At 35.8% G+C, this 21,560-nt stretch overlaps 1 protein-coding gene and 1 non-coding gene across 3 annotated transcripts in view; both read left to right on the forward strand.

Moving 5' to 3' along the window:
• Exoc5 (exocyst complex component 5) overlaps positions 1 to 21,560 on the forward strand; it is a 53,852-nt gene that overhangs the window by 1,454 nt on the left and 30,838 nt on the right. For both annotated transcript variants that reach the window (XM_028758657.1, XM_028758658.1), the window contains exons 2-6: positions 11,128 to 11,222; positions 12,034 to 12,181; positions 14,925 to 15,119; positions 19,133 to 19,197; positions 21,159 to 21,187. In XM_028758657.1, coding sequence (XP_028614490.1) covers positions 11,128 to 11,222; positions 12,034 to 12,181; positions 14,925 to 15,119; positions 19,133 to 19,197; positions 21,159 to 21,187 — 532 coding nt within the window. The remainder of the gene's footprint in view (positions 1 to 11,127; positions 11,223 to 12,033; positions 12,182 to 14,924; positions 15,120 to 19,132; positions 19,198 to 21,158; positions 21,188 to 21,560) is intronic.
• Positions 13,538 to 13,642, forward strand: LOC114613382. The gene has a single exon (XR_003710172.1). It is a non-coding gene; the product is annotated as a U6 spliceosomal RNA (small nuclear RNA).

The raw sequence follows: 21,560 nt of genomic DNA on the forward strand, positions 1-21,560 counted from the left end.
TTGACTAAAGGGTTATAATTACACCTAAGAAAATTTTTTTGCTGTTCCTCAGATGTAAATGTCTGGAGGTATATAACATTAGCTTCTCTAATCATAAAATTCTGCTATCTGTTCATGTACACTAGGTCAAGGAAACAGTCTTAATACTCTGAACATTTATTGTGTATCCTTGGTCAAGATACTAGGTAATTCTGTAATTCCTTGTTTCAATTTTTACATCTTACAGGTTTTGGGATCTTTAAATACATTTCATGATAAGCTACTTATTAACAGATAAAACATATTATCCTACTGTTATAATGAGTTCTTTAACATTCACAATTTTCTCTTAGATCATATTATATTTTCTTCTTTAAACATATGTCCAAGATGTGTTCAGTAACTTATTTGAAAATGTATTTTCTTTCCCAGGGATGAAGAAGGGGGAGGGGTGAAGAAATTTCTGTTTTCTTCTCTAGGTCTTGTCATTTAGTGTGTTGTTAAAGTTGTTTAGCTTAGTGACAGCAGTTTTGTAGGAGAGAAAGCCAATGATGGTACAGTAATTGGAAGATTAGTAGAACACACAGCATATTGATAGGTCTCATAACTGTAGTGATCCCACCCCTGTCATTTTGTAGTTGTTTCATCAAAATTAGAAACATAATAGTTACAATGAAATAGTACCAGTTATGTATAATTCTGTTTGTCTTTCCCTGGATGGCTGTGAGTCTAACCCTGCAGTAGGCTCTGCTTGTGAATAAACTTTCATTCTCCAAGTGAAAAGTTGACTTTTTTACTATAGAGAGGAGAGAAAGAAAAAGGCCCCCAGTGTCTGCTGCCATTTCCTGCAGCTGCTGCCAGAAATGTGGGCTGCAGATGAAGTCAGGCAGCCTTTCTCTCCTACTTCCCATTCCAAGTCACAGCTGGAGAACTGGGGAAACGAGCAGGATGTACTCAAGGATATTTTGTTTTTATGCATCCTGGTTTTCATGCCCTTCTAAATAGAATTGTACCTTCATTTTCCACATTAGAGAAATTAAGTGGAAACAAAGTTGAGTTTTGAATCTTATGAAATTTCATTGCTAACTCTGCTTTTTATAAAATCTTATTACTGGTTTGGTGACTCATCTTTTTTTAACAGACAACTTCTGACAATAAAATAAAACTGTAAATCTTTCCTCAGTTGACAGAATGATTTATTAATAGGTGACTCAGTTATTACAATAATGTATATCCTGGAAGTTGCCCAGAATACCTTCTTAGTTTCATTCATTGCTGACAGGTCTTTCTGAAGGAATCTGTCTGTGATGTTTTTAAGTAATAAACTCAGGCTGGCCTATCTGAACTGAGATTCTTCAGTGGTTTGGATTAGTGACATATTTTATTCAGCATATTAAAACATGGCTTGGGTGGTAAATTCTTCGGTTGCTGCCTACATTGCTCTTTTCTACGTACTACTGAAGATACTTCCCTCTCCTTTGTTGACTGTCTCTCCTGTCATTCTTACTGATTCTTCAAATTTCTTTTGGCAGGTTACATTCTATAGGAGAGTTCTTTGTTAAAAACTAGGGCCAGTTATTCATTCAATAAATATTTTTGAGTATCTGTCAACTTCAAGATAAAGTGCTAAAATTAACAACACTGAAGGTCTCATTAGACATGCCACAGAAAAGTCTATTCGTTGGTTAAAAAAAGATCTTGAAGTGAAAAATGATAGGGTAGACAGATGAGTTAACTGGTGGACATGGTGCAGAGGAAGGTCAGACTCTTTCTCCTGGAGTAATTAGGGAAAGTTTCACATACTAATAGTATTGTGAGTTAGCTGTTAATAGATGAGTAGAAACTTCAAGCAGGAGAGTAACTGCAGCTTATAAGGGGAAGGGTATTTAAGAAATACTGAGAAGAGAGTACAGTGTGTGTATGTGTATGTGTGTGTGTGTGTGTGTGTGTGTGTGTGTGTGTGCGCGAGAGCATGTGTAGAAAGTAGTGGCTCAGGACAAGTTTTTGACATGAGAGTAGAATTTGAGGAAGTTTTAAGAAAGCTTTTGTAGATCATGTATAAAGGAGCTGTTGACTTTTTTCTAGTAGGCTCAAGTGAATCATATGATTTTAAAGTTAGTGTGAAGAAGGACTTTCAGTAAGGATTATTGATAGTCTGTCATTGTTACTAATATCTGTTCTTGTCATTTGGCAATCCTTCCAAAATGTCTGTTTTTGATTGTTTAACCTAGAACGTAAAATTCTTAAACTAATTTAGTAGAGACAGAAAAATCAGGATTTGGGAAGGCATTTTGGAAAAGAATGAGGAGAATTTGGTTACCGAGAAGTTTGTGTGTGTGAAGTTGGGAAAGGAGGTGGTTGATGATATCTTAACCACAGCAAAGAAGACTCGTAGGACTCTTTCAGGGAGAAAAAAATGATATGACAATTTTAAGTGTGTGTTAAGGAGAGAAGGAATATGTTTTGTTTTGTTGTTTTAAGTATATGTTAGGCTGGATCTAGTGGGTGGTCTGTAATCCCAGTTAATTTAGAGACCACTGCAGGATTGCTAGTTCAAGACCATATGGGACAACTTAGTTTCTTGTCTCAAAATGAAAAGCAAAAAAGACTGAGGTTATAGCTGAGTTCTTGACTAGCTCATAGAAGGCACTGAGTTAAATCCCCAGTGTTGCAAAAAGGAGGGAAAAATCTATAGATTAAAGCCAGGTGTTGTAACACATACCTGAAATCCCAGGCTTGGGAAGTGGGCAGGAGAATTAGGGGTTCAATATACACTTGGCTAGAGTGAGACCCGTTTTCAAAAACCTAAAAATAAAACTACCCAACTAGTTTTAGCAGTTTTGAAATTACTACTTTATATGGATAATAATTTAGACTTGGGAATGGATGGCATCTCTCACTATGTGTCTCAGTAGCTGTATGGTCTGAGCAAATTACCTATTTTCTTTGTCCTTGTGTTCTCTAATCTGTAGAATGGCCGAGAGAATAATTGTTTCTACTTCAGGAGAAGATTTTGAAGATTACTTTATGTTTCTACCTAAGGGTAGAGAGAATGAAGATTTATCTTAAATTTGACAAACTACTTAGAAGAATACAGTTAAAAGAATGGTAGCCACTTTGAATTTAAGTGGATTAATAGGAAGGAGGGACCTGGCAGGGTAGCACATACTTGTGACTCTGGAATTGAGGTTGCAGAACAGGAAGAGTGTGAGTTTGAAATCAGCTTGAGCTATGTGGGGAGTTGTTTAAAAAAAAAAAAAAAAGAATGAGATTGAGGGTCTCTCAGCTTTTCAGAGGAGAACAAGAAGTCATCCTAGAGAGAGTGGTAGCCAACTACAGTGAGAGAGAATTGCAGAAAATGACTGGAAGGTTATAGACATGGTGTCTACAAGAAGATCTTTCACACCCTACAACACTTTTCCTTATGGATCTGTGCCTTTTCATGAACTTGAAAGTTGAAGACATGAATTTCTTGGGTGAGAGGAAGCACACACATGGCAACAAACACAGAGAAAAAGACTTCTCAAAGCAAAGGCAGGACTCAGAAAGCCAAACCTCCTCCAAGATGTTTTCAAGCTCAGTAATAAAACAAACTTGGAGCTAATTTCTCTGATGTTCTCATTTTTTGGAATTGAAATAAGATGAGATGAAAGAGTGGAACTAGGGTGATATTTAAAGAATATTCTTGCTTTAAAAATTTAAACCAAAAAAAAATTTAAAAACGAATTCTGTGATTCTCTTCAGTCATGTAAAAGATACCATTAGATTCTTTATTATTATTATTGGAACTTGAAATATCAGATACTTTTCAGAAATAAAGCACATCCTCTCATGGGAAAGAGATTTTACTTAATGTAAAAAATTGATACATTTTAACTACCACTGTTGAGTCGTTTAAAACATTGACACCTTCTTAAAGATTGAATCTTGTATAGGTAGTTTCCAAAAAACGTTTTGAAGTTTGTCTTGATTTTGTATATTAATGTACTTTATTTTTCTGCCTTACCATATTAGTTTGAGATCCATTTTTGTAGTCTGAGAAGGATTTTATAGTGCTTTTCAAATAACCAGTAATTAATAGACTTTATTAATTTATAGAAAATATATAAAGAATATCATTAAAATCAAATGGAAATAGGACAAAATCATTCACTTATAGTGTTATTGTTGATTAGGCTCATATTTCTAATATATCTTGTATATTATAGATTGTATATTATAGCATATATATATATACATATACGTACGTGCGTGTGTGTGTGTGTGTGTGTGTGTGTGTGTGTGTATAGGTATGTATCTCAGGATGACAGGGTTATTTTTCAGGAGCCTTTCAAGGGGATTTGCATATACCCCAAGTAGCTAGTATTTTGATTTGTTCAGCATTGTTCTGTTGTACCACAGCTGGAGATCAAGAACAGCAACAGAGCTTGCCTTTGCTTTCAGTTATAATATGAAGAAAAGAGTAAAATAAATAGGAAAAAGGGTGTTCTAAAACAGTAAGTGAGACTGAGCCTTGTGTCACAGGACTGTGATCCCAAGCTACTTAAGAGACATGATCAGGAAGATTCCAAGTTCACTGCCTGGTTGGACTACAGAGTGAGTCCAGGGCCAGCCTGAGCAACCTAATGAGGTATTGTCTCAGGGTAAGAGAAGGGCTGGTAGCACAGTTCTGTGGAGAGGGCTTATCTAATGTGTTTGGATCCCTGCATTCAGTTTCATTAAAAGGACACAAAACAAAAAGGAGTAAATGACAATAAATTGCATTTTGAAGGGGCGTAAGAATGAAGAAATGGTGGTGATCCTGTGGAGAAGAAGTAGAACCCTTCAGAGATCTGAGCTAGGCTTTGAATCATTGTATATTATCTTTCTCCTTTTTGTTTGCTTAGTTTTTGGGTTTGTTGTTGTTGCTACTGCTTTAACAGCAGACTGCCTAATTTTAAAAGAAATTCATTTTTATCATTGCTTGGAATTGTAATATCAAGGTGTTGACATCTGGAGAAGGCCTTTTACTTTATCCACAGTAGAAGGCAAAAAAGGAGACAGAAGAGAGACTGGAGTAAGCATGTAATATTTAGTTAATGAACTCACAGCCTCAAGCTCCTTTATAACTGGAATGAAGGTAGTTTTCATGATCTAAACACATTCTATTATAACTCATCCCACAGTACTACTTCATAGGGGATTACATTTCCAACACATTGGGAAACATTCAAAGCTAGAAGTTGTGTTAATAGGAAGAAGGCATCTTGTAGAATAAGAAACATGACCTTAAGTTAGGTAGCTGGAGTGGCATGAGTTGGAGTCGGCTGAAAGGGCGATGGGAGTGTGGCTATTTGTTTGGGGAAACAGAAGTCAGGGTAAGTGGCTCAAGATGAGCTCTAAAACTCACAGAGAATATGAACTCAATTAGGGAAGTTTCTGAATAAAAAGCACTGTTTTAATGGTTTCTTGGCAGAAATAAGCATTGTAAATATAAGAGAAATAGACAACAGGTAGTAGTTGACTTTACAGTTTTTTTGGCCTAAAAGAATACAGAAATATTTGACTGAAATTTTTTCTACTCTTTCACCTAAATTGTGGGGGAATTACTCTAGTTTCTTTGAGTTTGTGGGTCATTTGCACACATTATATTGATCTATTTTGGGGGCAGTAGTATAGGAAAATTAGAGTTGGTTAGACTTGTTTCAGTGGATTTATATTCTTAATTAGAAGAAATAATTTCCAAAAGGTTTTCAGTAGGGATGAGCAAAATTGCCTTGCTTTATTTTATCTTTTAGTTGCTAGTATTTAGAGAATGTGAAACCAGTTTACACAGTAGCCAGTTATGTGGAATTAAATGTAACATGATATGGTGCTTTGACTTTTGTTGGAGATTTGCTGAATCAAAAAAAAATTACTATGACCAAACAAAGGATGTAATATAAACCTTTATTATGCTTATGAAATTCTAAAAGGTTGTTTGCTTGTTCGTTTGGTTTTGTGAAGAAGCCTTTTGAGAAGACTTGGCCTGTTCTTTCTCTACAATACCAACCTGTCTTTTTAACTACATGCTTTATATTTTACTCTGACACCTAATGCATGTCTGTAGTATGATACATGCAGAACAAAACTCTTGTTTTCTTACTCCCTTACCTGTATGTAACAGCCCGTTCTGCCCCACGTTTAGGGGCCTCTTTGTCCGGGCCCGAGCTGCTGCTCCGGTCCAAGGGTCAGGGTCTAGCAAGAGAGAGAGTGGGGACGGAAGGGCAAGAGACTCGAAGAATGAAGACAAGACAGAGAATCTATTCAAGTCTTCCTTTATTGAAAGAAAATCATGGGTATATATAAGCACAAGCAGGGGAACACAGCTGAAGACGCTTTACCACGTGTGCCTTGCAGCTGAGGGCACTAAACAAAACAAGATATGGGAGAAAAACAAGATGTTTATCAGAGTGTGCTCAGCTGTTGTGAGCTGTTGAAAACAAGTCTCTTGTCAGGGTATATGGCTCGAGATGGCTGCAAAGATGATAGCCGCTTTCTGCTAGGAGTCGGCTCCCAACACTTACCCATCTCCTTCTCTGGTCTTTAACAACTCAATAAAAAGTACCTGCATAGTTGTTCAGGCCATTAAGCCTTTAAGAAAATTCTATTTCCCTTTTCCTCCTTTCTCTTTACTTCCATCCCTTCAGCAGTATATAAATGCCTTTCTTAAAATTACAGGAAGCCATTTCTCAGAACCTGCTTTCTGCCGCTTTCATCTTTTGGCAGTATTGTTGGTTGCATCCTCTTAAAAGCAAATACTGAGACATTTATTATGCAGCACATTTATTTGGAGGTGTCCTTGAGATAAAGACGTAGGGTGAGGAAGTAAGGTAGGACATATGGAGAAGTGAACATCTGTGGCAGTGTGCTGTATTGGTAACACCTGTGTGAGAAGTTACAAAATTAAAATGACCTGTGACTCTGTCTGGTTTTGACCAGGCAGTCCATGCCTTTATCTGCCTTTCTCAGTAATTGGAATCATATTACAGTAAGAAAAGTATATATTTAGTGAAATGGCCCTTAGCAGCTGAGGGAATCTCTGAGACCACCACCGGGTAAAAAGTACTTCTACCAGCTCAAGCAAGTCCCTTTTTTTCAGGGAGAGCTGGAGGACAGACACATTATTGTCCACAATAGGCCACTCTTGTGTTACTAGATTCTATACCATATTCATTTAATTAACAGATCCTCCAGCATTCTAATTCTGTCTCATTATGGAGGAAAACTACAAGATTATTAATAGAACAAATTTCGGGTCTCCTTGTAGGTAGGTGGCTTCAAATTACATCTGAGCCTATATCTTTTCTCTGTGATCATTCTAATTCCATCTTACTTTTAGACAATATTTATACTAGTTTTACTGTCTAAACTAGTTGATATAGTCTTAGGCTATTGTGACATTTATTGATTGAGGGAATTGATCTTCCCTACAGAACTGTTTCTGTGACACATAAGATACTACTAGTCTCTGCCTTAGTGTAATAGAACCTCTGCTTCCTTTTGAGTGCCATGATGATTGCCCCTGCCATGGAGGCTGGAAGGGATCGTCAGATGGCTTGGAACTAGAGTTACAGGCAGTTAGTTGTGAGATCCCTGATACAGAGTCTAAACTGAACTCAAGTCCTCCGGAAGAACAGTAAGCACTCTTAACTGCTGAGCTGTCTTTCCAGCACATATAATGCAGTTCCTACTTCCTTTTTTGCTTAGGGAAAAGCATTCTTCCTTTGGTACCATGATCTCTTTCACTTCAGACATGAGACATGAACAAATTAGCAGATAGAGTAGGCAGGACAGTTTGTACTTTATTCCTAATCCTAAAAATTAGGTCAGCATTAAAGCTTTGTTTGTTTGTTTTGTTTTTTTTTTGTTTTTTTGAGACAGGGTTTCTCTGTGTAGTCCTGGTTGTCCTGGAACTTACTCTGTAGACCAGGCTGGCCTGGAAGTCAGAAATCCACCTGCCTCTGCCTCCCAAGTGCTGGGATTAAAGGCCTGTGCCACCACTGCCCGGCGCATTAAAGGTTTTTAATTTGAAATATATCCTGCAACTTAAGAGACAGAGTACCACCTCTAAACTGGTGCTTCTGTTACACCTGCAGTGTAGGTCATCTATTATAATAAATCTAAGTCCTCTGTTCCCTTGTTTATCTTATCTCTTATCTGGCCATTATTGAGAGAATATAATACAACACATTAAAGATAAACCTCAGAAGCTGTGTGGATGTTTTATTAAGGAATAAAAATAGCACCTTCTTCTTAATTTGACCAAGAGTGAGCCCAAATTTCAGTTCTCTGCTTTTCTCCCTGTGACTGTAGTCTGGTTACTGGCCTACCTATCTGTAACCTTTCTGTCACTGTTACTTGTAAGTTGTGCCTTGTGACTGTTTTGTCCCCGAATCTGCCTTTCCCTAACAAGGGGCTTTATTCTGTATTTATTGAAAAGCACAGAAAACATGGCATGTGAGCAGAATTAGAGATACTTTTACAGAATAACAGTTTCACAAGAGAAGTTATTTTACCGGCCCCAGCTGACTCTTGAATAGCAAACACTACTGCAAACAGACATCATCAAGCTATATCCAGATTGCTTCCAACATTTATGGTGATTATTGGATGCTTCCAACCTCTTAGCTGCTTTCAGCAAATGATTTCCACAACACACATGCACAAATATATCACTTTGGGTCAGGGTAGTATACTTCATAATTTAAGATTAAAACTATGTTTGACTTAGATTGTAAAATCTGATTGCATGGGTAATCCAAGGCAAATTCTTAAATGATCTCAAGGTCTTTACTGCTTTGTTTTGAGGGCTGCCAAAAGTTAAGCCTTTTTGAGTTGAGATATTTTCATAAAAATATATCACTACAAAGTCAGTGTTGCTCATATATTTATATGTGTTTTCTTATTAGGTACTAAATGTTTATAATTGTTGTATCTTCTTGGTAACTGGAACCTTTATAGTATAATTGTCTCTTGTAACCTGTTTTAAATTCCAAGTTCTCTTTTTTGATTAAGATTGTATTTATATGGAATAGCAGTTCTCGTCCCTTCACTGTGAGTCTATTTTAAACAGTGTGTAGTTAGGTCATATTTTTGGTCCTCTACCAATCTCTGGAAAGTTACACTTACACTTAAAGTAGCTGCTAATGAAAAAGAACTTCTATAATTTGCTGTTTGCTTTCTGTATAACCATATAGCTTTTGCCCTTCATTTCTGGCCTATCTTAGTTGAGTTAATAATTTGTTGTGAAACATTTAAATTCTTCATTTATTTTTGTGTGTATTCTATAGAATTTTGTTTTTACTATGTGAGGCTTGTGTTTGAGTTCTTATCACACTGTAGTTTGAGTTTATATCATCTTAAACTCAATAAATTACTAACAGTGTTCTACATTCATCTCATTTATTGTTGATATCACAAAATTACCTTTACATATTGTATGCCCCAAATGTAAGCTTATAACCTTTGAAATATATTAATTTCTTAACTTTTGTATAAAACAAAATATCAAGTTGTACCCAGAGTTATTATTGTTTAGAGTACCTACCTGTTAACTTACCTTTATTAGAACTTTATTTCATGTGATTTTAGGCTATTAGTGCCTATTCATTTCCCTTATATTCTGGTCTGGTCTGGTGGTAATACAATATCTATCTATCTATCCATCCATCCATCCATCCATCTACCTATCTATTATCTACATATCTATCTATCTATCTCTATCTATTAAATCTAGGAACATTTTTTAAAAGATTTATTTATGTGTTTGAGTACACTGTAGCTGTCTTCAGACACACCAGAAGAAGGCATCAGATCCCATTACAGATGGTTGTGAGCCACCATGTGGTTGCTGGGAATTGAATTCAGGACCTCTGGGAGAGCAGCCAGTGCTTTTAACTGCTGAGCCATCTCTCCAGCCCTTAAATCTAGAAACATTTTAATTTCTCCTTGCTTTTGAATGCTGATGCAGCTGGGTATAGGTTTCTTTGACAATTTTTTGTTTAGCACTTTGAACTGATTGGCATCCACTTGCAGTGTGATAACAAACCCTGCTAATAGTCTTAGAAGACTTCGTGGCCTCGTTCTTTCATGCTGCTTTCACAAGTCCTTGCCCTTCAGAGTTTGAAAGTGCTGGGACTGCAGGTGTGCATCATTGCCTAACATGCATATTGATTAGTTTGATTGGATCTTCTACTTCAGTAACTTAAGCAGTTGTAATATAATAATGCTTTTGCTGAGAAAATTTATATGCTTATCATCAGTATATACATATTTTCTCCTTTCATTGAATGTTGCTTTATGAGAGTTTTTAATAGAACATAGCTTCTCATCTAAGTTTACCTACTTTGTTAAGTACAGTTTCATTAAATATTTATGTAAATTGTTTTCAGTAGTACACACAATGCATAGTTACCCCAGAATCTTTTGTTTATATATGCATTTCCTTCCAATTTTATTTTATTTTTAATTTTTGTTTTAACATTTTGAGACAGGGATTGCTATGCAGCCAAGACTGGCCTTGAATTTGTTATGCTACCTCAATCTCCAAGTGAGTGGAGAATAAAATTATGAGATTAAATCTCTGAGCGTTTGATTTTACCAAAAGAGCTGCCAGCTGTCTTCTTAAAAGGTTATATCTGTTAACATTTTTGACAGTAATGAAAGTGCAAATTTCAGTTACTTTCTTTTTGCCACATTGAACTCTGTAGTTAAAATATATTTCCTGCTTCTTAGGTTAAAAAGATAACAACTTGCTGGATGTCATGTGGCATGGGTCTTTAATCCCACCAGCACTTGGCACAGCAAAGACAGGAGTATCTCTGCGAGTTTAAGGTCAACCTAATCATCATGACAAGTTTCAGACCAACCAAGGCTACAAAGAGATATGCTATATCCCCCTCATCTCTGCTTCTTCTTCCCCCACCCCGCCCTTGCCCCCTTCATTGGTTTTGTTTTTTAATAAATTACCATCTGTTTTCCTCATTTTCTATTTGGTTCCTCCAACTAGTCAGTAATGCTGTTCTAGTATTTTAGTATCCTATTTTTCTTTAAACAATTGGCTTTATTTATTGAAGTTTTTAAACAATAACAAAATCCTTTTAAAAATATGTTTATTCTGTGAACCAGGAGCCTTTTGTGGCTGATGAATACATTGAACGTCTCGTGTGGAGAACCCCAGGAGGTGGTTCTAGGGGTGGACCTGAAGCTTTTGATCCTAAAAGGTAAACTTAAAAAAAAAATTCATAGTCCTAATATAGTACTACAAATTGTGTTTAGAATAATATTGGGATTCCTTTGAGTATTCATATAAAATGACTTTAATTAACAGTTTGTTCCTGCCTCAAAAATTTTTCTTAGCAGCATTAGAAGTCTGAGATTGTGTTTTTCCTTAAGCACTTTAGCTGATTAGATAAAAGGATTTTATCCTTTATTAAAAATTTAATTTTTCCATTTAAATTAGCATTATATTAGAAAAGGCTGGTTATGCTTCTGGAGATACAACATGACTGGGTATGGTATTATATACCTGTAATCACAGTACTCTAGAGGCTGAGGCTGGGTTATGAGTTGGAGGTTAGCCTAGAACACATAGCAAAACCCTGACTCTGAATAAGCAAATTAATAACTATGTTCTTTTAAATTTAATAGCTATAAATCAGAAATAGAGTCATTAAAATCTATAATGTGTACAATTTTTGTTGTACATTTGTGTTCTTGAATTTTAAACAAAGTAGAGCTTGTTTGGATATTTAATGGGGATTTATTGAGGTTTTTATTTACCTTAGAGATAATCCATTGCACAGTCAATAACAACTGGCTGTATTTCAAAATGCTATGTATTGTTGAGTCATGTGACCTGTTCAAAGTGAAAAGAAAGTTATGACATTAAAGAAATTGCAGCAAGATGCTATAAAGAAAATGAATATGCGGATCCCTATCTCAGAGGACCCTTGTTAAAACCTTTGTAAAGCTGGTCTGTTCCTCATGGTTAATAGTAGGCAAACCGATTGTACTGTTACTTTCCTCTACTAGGTTACTAGAAGAATTTGTGAATCATATTCAAGAACTACAGATAATGGATGAAAGGATTCAAAAGAAAGTGGAGAAATTAGAACAGCAGTGTCAGAAGGAAGCTAAGGAGTTTGCTAAGAAGGTACAAGAGCTCCAGAAAAGCAACCAGGTACATAGTTAGCTAAGAAATGAGTAGTTTATATAGACTATAATAACATTTTCCTTTTTCTTAGAGTATAGTACCTTCATTTTTTTTTTAACTTTAGGCCTTTCATTAGTCATGTTAAATTTTATTAACTTCTAACTCTCTGGTCCTGTGGAAGAACATATTAATGTCTTGTTACTGTTTACTGTCAGCATTGTCGTTGGCGTTGGCATGCTACTAGATGGGTTCAGAATCCCAGCACTACCCTTCTCAGGTTAGGATGTTAGATGCTTGAGAGTGACCCTTGTTTCAATTCTTAATGGAGTAACCTTTCACAAGACTGGCTAGTTCATAGCCCTGCATTTTGAGAAATACCTTATTAGTATGGATATTTAAATAGTCATTTTAATTCTATTTAATCATAAATAAGACCAGAACTGGATTACATTATTCCCTAGAGTAGTAGTTTTTAACCTTCCTAATGCTGTGACCCTTTAATGCTGTTCTGACCTCCAACCATAAAATTATTTTGTTGCTACTTTATAGCTGTAATGTGGCTATTGTTAAGAATCATAACGTAAATATTTGATATGTCAGATATCTGATACATGATCCCCAAAGGGGTTGCAAACTGCAAGTTGAAAACCACTGCCCTCAAGAAATCTGGCATGAGTAGTTTCACAAAAGTCATTAGGATATGCCTCAGTGAAGATTCTACTTTAACGGTGAGAAAAACAGGTGTACAGTTCTCCTCAGTCCACTTTCCAGTAACACCAAACCACTAGTCTGCCCCAGGGATATGCTTGCCAGACCTCTTAGCTCTTCTTAGGTCCTAAAGTTCACCTGAATGTCAGAATCTCTTTGACTGTCTTGGTTTAATTTGGAATTTATCTTTGTTAAGTGTAGTTTAAAGAACATTGTTGAACTTTGTTTACTCTCAGGGGCTGTTTTTCAAATTCTTTGGAATTAGCAAACTCGTTTCTGCTAAAACGTCATTTTATGTATTTGGTTAAAGAAGTCAGTAATTTATGTATGTTAAGTGTGTTTTTGAATAACCATGGTGACAGTTTCCATATACTTCTAATAAAGCTTTGCCTTGAGTAATAAAAAAACAACATTAATAGTTGAGGTTACAAACTGGAGCTAGTCTGCGTGAGTTTGAATTGTAACCTGTCCACTAAGCTAATTGTATAATTTCAAGTAATTTGACATCTCCAAGCTTTGTGTTTTTATGTGTAAAATGGATTGTGATAACTAAAGAAGTAAATATATTAGTAGCAATATATAATTGATAAGTGATATATTTAGAATAGTATCTAATGCAAAGCAAGTCCTCAATAAATGTTTCATCTTTGCTCCTTTAAGAGTAGAACAAAAGGTGCTCTCTTCGTCAGCGCATATACTAAAGTTGGAACAATACAGAGAAGATTAGCATGGCCCCTGTGCAAGGATCGCATGCAAATTTGTGAAGTGTTCCATATTTTCAAGTGATTATGGGACTCTATTTATTGTTCTACTTGTTCTTTGACTGTCTGGGTTTATTGTCTTGCTTGTTCCTTGAGTATTTGCATCTATTGTATTGCTAGTTCCTCAACCTAGAACTGATCTTAATACTTGCATGTAATTTAAATGGCATAAAAGCAGAAAGGAGGAGGAGGGATGGGATAGAGGATAATGGGGAGGAGGAATAGGGAAGAGGGATAACATCTGAAATGTAATAAAATAAAATATCAAATAAAAAAAGAGTGGAACAAGAGAATCCTATTGAATTTTCAGCAGTTATCAATTGTCCTGCTATTGGCAAGTCTGAGGAATTCATTGCATTGTTTTTAATGTGTTGTAGGACAAAGGAAAGAAAATGCTGAAAGTAATACAATTTTGCTTTAGTAAGACAATTGCTATAGCCTATTCTGTTTTCAAAACTTGGAAAGAACAATTTTATCGTCACTGCGTTTGGAAGGAAGTATTAAGACAGAGTCTTGCTGTGTAGCTCACAGTGGCCACTCCCTTGCATTGTTTTCCTATCTCGATGTCCCATGTGCTGAAGTCATATCACGTACCAACACACCCAGCTTAGCATTGCTTTTTAGATACCTTCAATATTAATTTTTTTAATCAATATACCGTTTAAGCTTCTGATACATTTTTAAAGATCTTTCCAGTGTGGTAGCAAGTGTTCTTTAAAAGTAATTCCATGAGCTAGAGAGGTGGCTCTTGGGTAAAGTACTTGCCATGCAAGCATGAGAACCTGAGTTCCTAAAAAGCTGGGTTCAGTGTCTGCATGTATCTGTAACCCCAGCAACGAACAGGGATGAGATGAAGAGGTGGAAAAAACAGACAAGATTTCTTTGAGCTTGCATGTTGGAATGGCAGCAAGCGCTCTAATTTCAGAGAGTTCCTGTCTCTCGGTATAACGTGGATCAATAGAGGAAGGCTCCTGATGTTGACCTCTGACCTTTACACTGCATTGCATAGGCACGTGTACCTCCTGACATGCATATTTGCCCTCCTCCAGAACTAGTCCTTGGAGGTTTAATTGTTTTCACAACCATTTAGGGCTTTTGGGTGCCTGCAGTATAAAAGTTAAGACTTTTTAGATTGTGTCATGCTAGTGAGTATGAATTGTTTTATGGTCGTCTTATATAAGTTTTGGTGAGGTTGGTATGTGATCTACCATTAATGTCCTGATCTGGTAGTTTACTTTTAATAGGTATTATATTGCAAACTTAATTCTCTGACTGTATTGTCTCTGTGCACAAATTCCTAGGTTGCTTTCCAACATTTTCAAGAACTAGATGAGCACATTAGCTATGTAGCTACCAAAGTGTGTCACCTTGGAGACCAGTTGGAAGGGGTAAACACACCTAGGCAACGTGCAGTGGAGGCACAGAAATTGATGAAATACTTTAATGAGTTTCTAGATGGAGAATTGAAATCTGATGTTTTTACTAATTCTGAAAAGGTAAGTATTGTCAAAAGAAATAATCAAATTTTAATTGGTTTGCCTTGTATTTTTAAAAAGATCTATTTATATGTGGGGGATGCATACACCTGTGCACAGTTGCCTTGCATTTTCATGAAGTTACAAATAGTTTATAAATGCTGAGGTAACTGTATTTTTAAGTATTTCTTTATTTAACTATTAATAAAATGTATATAGTCTTTAATAGTTCTATATTATTAGGTGATAGATCTGACCAAAAGTGGTGATGAGTTGAAATGGCTTTCTGTAAAGGAATTTACAAGCCCTTGCTTTTATTTACTTGAATAAAGATCCCTTATAAAGAACTAAAGCAGCTTAGATCATGATCATTGAAAACTCTGAATGGTTGTTATTCTCATAACATAGTCACCTAATTGTCATCTAAAGATATATAGTGTTGGTTGTTCTACAATCTTGAGAGAAGGCAACTTGGCTTGCTTTCCTCCCTTTAGAGGGAAAACTCAAACTGTATGAGTAAAAAAGGTATCCTCATGAATCATGTATCCTCCTTGTACTTTTACCCACTCATGTGTTGAATACAGTCTTACAGATTTATTCCAAATTTACTGTATAGAACATCAGATTTTAAGATGTTAAAAGCTAATTATTAAAGACCTTTGCTTTGAATTAAGCAACATATTCTTATGAGTAGGACTCTATAAAGCCAAAGGATTTATAATTTTTAGATGTAAAAAAAAATGGTTACATGTCTGTAGATAATCCCTCTAAAGAAAAGATAGCATTTAAAAGATTGAATTTCAAGAATTATAGAATAGTCCTGATTATATCATTAAAGTGTGATGCTTAAGGATTTGTTAAATACTGGTAGTATTGTTTTATATTTATTCAAGGGTATATATGGACTTGAACAGTAAATTGCATGTCAGGATAGGTCTGTAATTTTAAAGCTTTTTTTCCTAAATATTAATAAGTATAGCATGAAAGGGGCCTGACCTTAAGAATGGTGTATATACCCAGTGAGACTCCATTAGAGAAAGGTAATTTTTCATTTGTAAGCAATTATCAATTGAGGATAGCTTCTGAGTTAGGAATCCCATCAGACCCAGACCTGTGTAGGCCTTGTATGTGCTATCACAGTTTCTGTGAGCTCACATGTAGATTAGTCCTGCTATGTTTAGAAGGCCATGTTTCCTTGATGTCTCCCATCCTCTCTTGTTCCTACAATCTTTCTGCCTCTCCTGCAGGGTTCCCTGAGCCTTAAGAGGAGAGAAATGATGGAGACATCCATTTAGGGCAGTTCTCCAAGGTCTTTGTGGGTATTAGTTGTCATCTAGTGTAGGAGAAAGCATCCAGCATGATGGCTGAGTGAGGCGCTGTTCTACTGTTTTAGCTGAACATCATTAGGCACCATTTCATTGCTATGTTCCTTTTGAAGTTCAGGATGGTAATTTAGAAACTTAGAAAGAAGTATCTATATTTAGATTGACTGATTTTTAAAAGCTGGATTTATACTTACTTGAATGTTTACTCTTTAAACTTTAAAAATTTTAAATTACCTTCAACTAATCACATAGCTTTTGATGTTACTGTTGTCTACTAATCTCTTTAGGTTTTAGTTGAAAGAAAATAGCCTTTACATTGTTAGTATCTTTCTTGATTACTAAGTGGTCTGTAATTGGAGACTCACAGTATTAAGTCAATTTTTCTCCTTTGCTTCACTCTCATTTGTATCCTGGTTTCTGTTGTTGTTTATCTAGTGTGCTCTATATTTTATTCTGCTTTTCCCACTTGCCTTGTTTTCTTTGTCTCTTGGTTACTGTTTAATAATGAAGAGTCATCAGTTTTTGGCTTGGAACTGTAACAGCTAGCATATGTTAAGAATGTATATGTGGGGTTGTGAGAGTTGCCTTAGTGGTTAAGAGAGCACATAGTTTATCTTGCAGAAGACAAAGGTTCTGTTCCCAGAATCCACATGGGTAGTTGACAACTATTCATATTTCCAGTTCCAGGGAGTCCAACACCCTTTTCTGACCTCTGTGGCCACCAAGCGTACATGTAGTACACATACATACATGCAAGCAAAGGACACACACATAAAATTAAGTAAATAAATAAATTTCTAATTCATGGTGATGTTAGATTGAAAATTATCAAGTAAATTTCTGGCTATCTCAGTTTTAGGATTTTTGCCAGCCATTTTCCCAATGGAGAGAAAAGGAAGTCGCCCACATAGCTCTAGGAGGTTTGACTGTAGGAGGGATTAGAAGTGGATGAAATGTCAAGCACATCATACTACTTTTTTCCTTCTTGTCTTCGTGTGTGTGTGTGTGTGTGTGTGTGTGTGTGTCCCTTCCTTATTCTTACTGCATACATTAAACAAAGTGTGCAGTCTTGTAAGGACATTGTCATTTTTGCTCTAAAAAAACTGTTTTATGTTTATTTCTATCTTTACATGTGTGTATACACGTATGTATGTTTCCTTTTCCTTTCTTAAGACAGGTTCTCCTGTAGTGCAGGCTGTCCTCAAGTTCTATACATAGCCAAAGATGACTTTGAGTTTCTGATCTTCCTTCATCTCTTAGGTGCTGGGTACAGGTGTGCATCAGCACACTGGTTTTTATAGGATGCTGGGGGTAGAACTCAGGGCTTGTGCATGCTAGGCAAACACTCTACAGACTGAGCTGCACTTTATTCTTACACTAGTATCTTAGTGCTTTTTTGTGTATAAGACCTGATAAATATTGTAAACTGTTTTAAACTGCTTAAATGCAAACTGTTTATGAGGTGTTGTTTTGGTACCTTTTTGTATTTATTGATGCATATTTTAAGTGATATTGAAATCTCAAGGGCTATATATACTTTAAACAATTCTTACCAAACAATTAGCTCTGAGGATTCAATAAAAATACCTTTTAAAAAACAGAAGTGTGGTTCTTCTACTACTACATCAAGCAAATTTCCGAACAGCATACTTCCTGAAAGAAGTAAGAACAAACAAAACCCTGATGAAAGCAGAGCTGGGTATTAGCTGTGTTCTGAAGAGGAGGCTGCTGAGGAAAAGTGATGTGCGTCACTAGTCAGACTGCATGGCATGGAGGATAGTGAGACTGGAGGACACCTGTACTCACCTGTTAGGGTGACATTGAGTGACCTGCTGAGTCAGACAGGGAGAGGTCTGAAGCAGGAATACCACTGTGCACTGTCATATGGAATGAATGGAATAAGCAAGAGCGAGCCCTGCTGCTCTCCCTTGCCAGGGATAGCATGAGCATGTGGAGAAGTCTGTACTAATGTTCTTAGCCCTTATTTCTTGGTTATGTGACTCTTCTTTTTATCTGTAAGAATATGAATCATCACAAAGAGTTATTAAATTGTGCCAAAATAAAAGTACTAAACTGCAAGTTAAAGGAAGAAGTAGCTCCTATATGACTTCCCTGTACTGTTTCATAAATAAGCATAAATGTCTACACTTAAAGAATTTTAGAAACCTTGCCTAAGTTCCTTTGTTCAACTTGAAAATGAATACTTGAAATTGTATTCACATTTCTGTACTATATTTCACTCAAGATACTATATTAGACTGCTGTCTTTGCTTTTTTGTGCATGTGTTATAAGTTCATATGGGTAGTAACCAATTTGTTATCATTATGTTCATTCAGCTTAATATATGGAGCAGCATAGTCTAGATCTTAAGTTTGCCTATTCTGTTTTTCTGTTTGACCTCATAAACTTAGTCAAAGTTTGCTTTCGACAAACAAGGATTTTTAATTTGTTCAGAGTAAAATTGAACTGCAGATTTTGTTGGGAAGAATTATGATATCAAATTTTTAAAAATCACAATGTCTTAAGTACCAAAAGGATGCATGCTTAGGTTTTGTGTTGTTATGGTATTACTCACAAAGTTTTAAAGGAAATTGTTTGGGCCCAATGTTATGATTGTATGTAGGAAGGTATTAATCTTTTCAGCTATACTATTAAATTTTGAAATGTAAGAGATTTTTTTTATTGTTCCTTTTACTTATTTTTAATAGATAAAGGAAGCAGCAGACGTCATTCAAAAACTACATCTGATTGCCCAGGAGTTACCTTTCGATAGGCAAGTTTATATCTCAAGAGCTTACTTGTAAATATGATTTATGGGATAAAATTGTATTTTGCCTGCTCATTGAGGCAACAAGAATTTATTGAGCACCTCAGTTGTACAAGATACAATGTAATGATAAACCTTGAAGCAAAAGCATTTCTTTGCTTTTTGAAAAAAAAAAATGATGGAAATCTTTTAAATTGACAAAGTGAGATTTTGATTTTCCTGTTTGGAACTTTAAGAACCTGGCTGTACTTGGCTATCCAACTCCATTTTTGTTTTTCCTATTACTAAACCAGGGTTAAATTAAGGGATTCTGATCATCTTTGAAAAGCTTGTGAAAACTGTATAGTTTTGTCAAAAAATTAAGATGTGTACAGATTGTTGTATATAATTGTATAGAGTTTTAGAGTACCCATAGAACCTATCCTAGAGAATTTAAGTTAAGAACACTCTTTTAAATGCAAGGTCCTGGGGCCATCACTAGATTTTACCCTAAAATAAAACTGTCCACTGAGAAAGAAATGTTCTTCATGATTTTATCTAGTCATGGAATGCTGAACTCTTTTAGTGAAATCTTAGAAGAACCAGTCTCTTCAGGTGGTAGTCTGAAAGAAATCCAGCTTTCCACATAACAGAGGGCATGGTTTTCTGTTGATACTTAAAGGTCTTCAGATACAGCTACAATATGACTATATGTTGTTATACTTAAAACTTGACTGTTTTTCCTAGCATACAGTTAACTACCTCCCATATATTTATTTTACTCTCAACCCTGTACCATAACAGATGAGCAGTAATCACCCAAGAGTTGGACCATTGCTTAAATAGATAAAGTGTCTAGGTCAAGATTAGGTGGATATTAATAATTGGCTGTATTCTCTAGTCTGCCTTACATTTTGGTTTTCCCCACTAGACTGTGACTGTCGTGCCTGTGTTTATCTTGTTTATTCCATGTGTGTGTGTGTGTGTGTGTGTGTGTGTGAGAGAGAGAGAGAGAGAGAGAGAGAGAGGGAGAGGGAGAGGGAGAGGGAGAGGGAGAGGGAGAGGGAGAGAGAGAGAGAGAGACAGAGAGACAGAGACAGAGACAGAGACAGAGACAGAGACAGAGACACAGACATCTGAATGCTGGTGAATCAGTCCAGACTCTCACACATGTTAGACATGCCTCTCTGCCAAGCCTTAGAGGGGTGTGTGTGTGTGTGTGTGTGTGTGTGTGTGTGTCCTAATCAGATCTAATGTATTCATATAGATAATGTAGCCTTTCTGCCCTTTCTGTTGTCTACCTTGACTCTGGTTATAACATTTTCATATAGCACTATAAAAGTTTTTTTTTCCTCACCTGCTTTTAGAATCTCCTGTCCTCAAATGATGAATTTATATTATATCTTTGAAACACACTTTTCTTTGATGCTTAATATTAGAAATGTTTTAGTGTATGTTATGACGTTCAGTTTGTAAAAATTGATGGTTATTCTCATAGGCTCATCACTGAATTCTTTTATGGTCTCTTTCATTTTCCTAGTTTTAAAATAATTTATTTCTGGTTTTTATCATTTGTGATTACTGAATTATCATATATGATCATTTTTAACAATAGCCAAGTGAATTTAAAACAAGTAAGGCAAAATCGAGCATTGAGATTGGCTGAATTGTTAGTGCCTCAAGTGGAACTGTTCCTTTAACAAAGGAGTTGGTTATTCCATGTAAATTTCCTAAATGAGAAATAGCGATTTCATTTGACCTGCCTAATTTCAGTACCTAGCATGTTTCCTTCAATATTCTCTTCCACAGCTTTATATTTTCTTTTATAATGACAATTATAAAAGAAATTATTATGATAAAAGATTATTATTATGATAGTCTTGTATTTAAGAAAAGTTAGAAAGCTAATACAGAGTCCCCATATATCCCTGCCCTAAGTTTCTCTCCACTTTGTATGTCTTCCTCATCATTGATTTTCTGCTTTTCAGGTTTTCAGAAGTGAAATCCAAAATTGCAAGTAAGTGCAGTATATTTATTTAGCACTTACTTTAAAAGAAGCGAGGATGACACGGTTGATTCTTCCCATCCTAGAGTTTGTGTCCTTTTCCCTCAAAACACCCAACTTCTGCTGTATTCTTCCAGGACCTTGTGTGTGTTGATGTAGTTTTCTATATTTTAAATAATTGGGAACAGGTAGCTTTAGAGTTTCTTTCTTTCTTTTTTTTTTTTTTTGTTTTTTTTCGAGACAGGGTTTCTCTGTGTAGCCTAGGCTGCCCTGAAACTCACTCTGTAGACCAGGCTAGCCTCGAATTCAGAAATCCACCTGCCTCTGCCTCCCAAGTGCTGGGATTAAAGGCGTGCGCCACCACCGCCCGGCTGCTTTAGAGTTT

The sequence above is a fragment of the Grammomys surdaster genome, unplaced genomic scaffold (genome assembly GCF_004785775.1).
Source record: "Grammomys surdaster isolate TR1022 unplaced genomic scaffold, NIH_TR_1.0 126198, whole genome shotgun sequence".
Classification (NCBI taxonomy): domain Eukaryota; kingdom Metazoa; phylum Chordata; class Mammalia; order Rodentia; family Muridae; genus Grammomys; species Grammomys surdaster.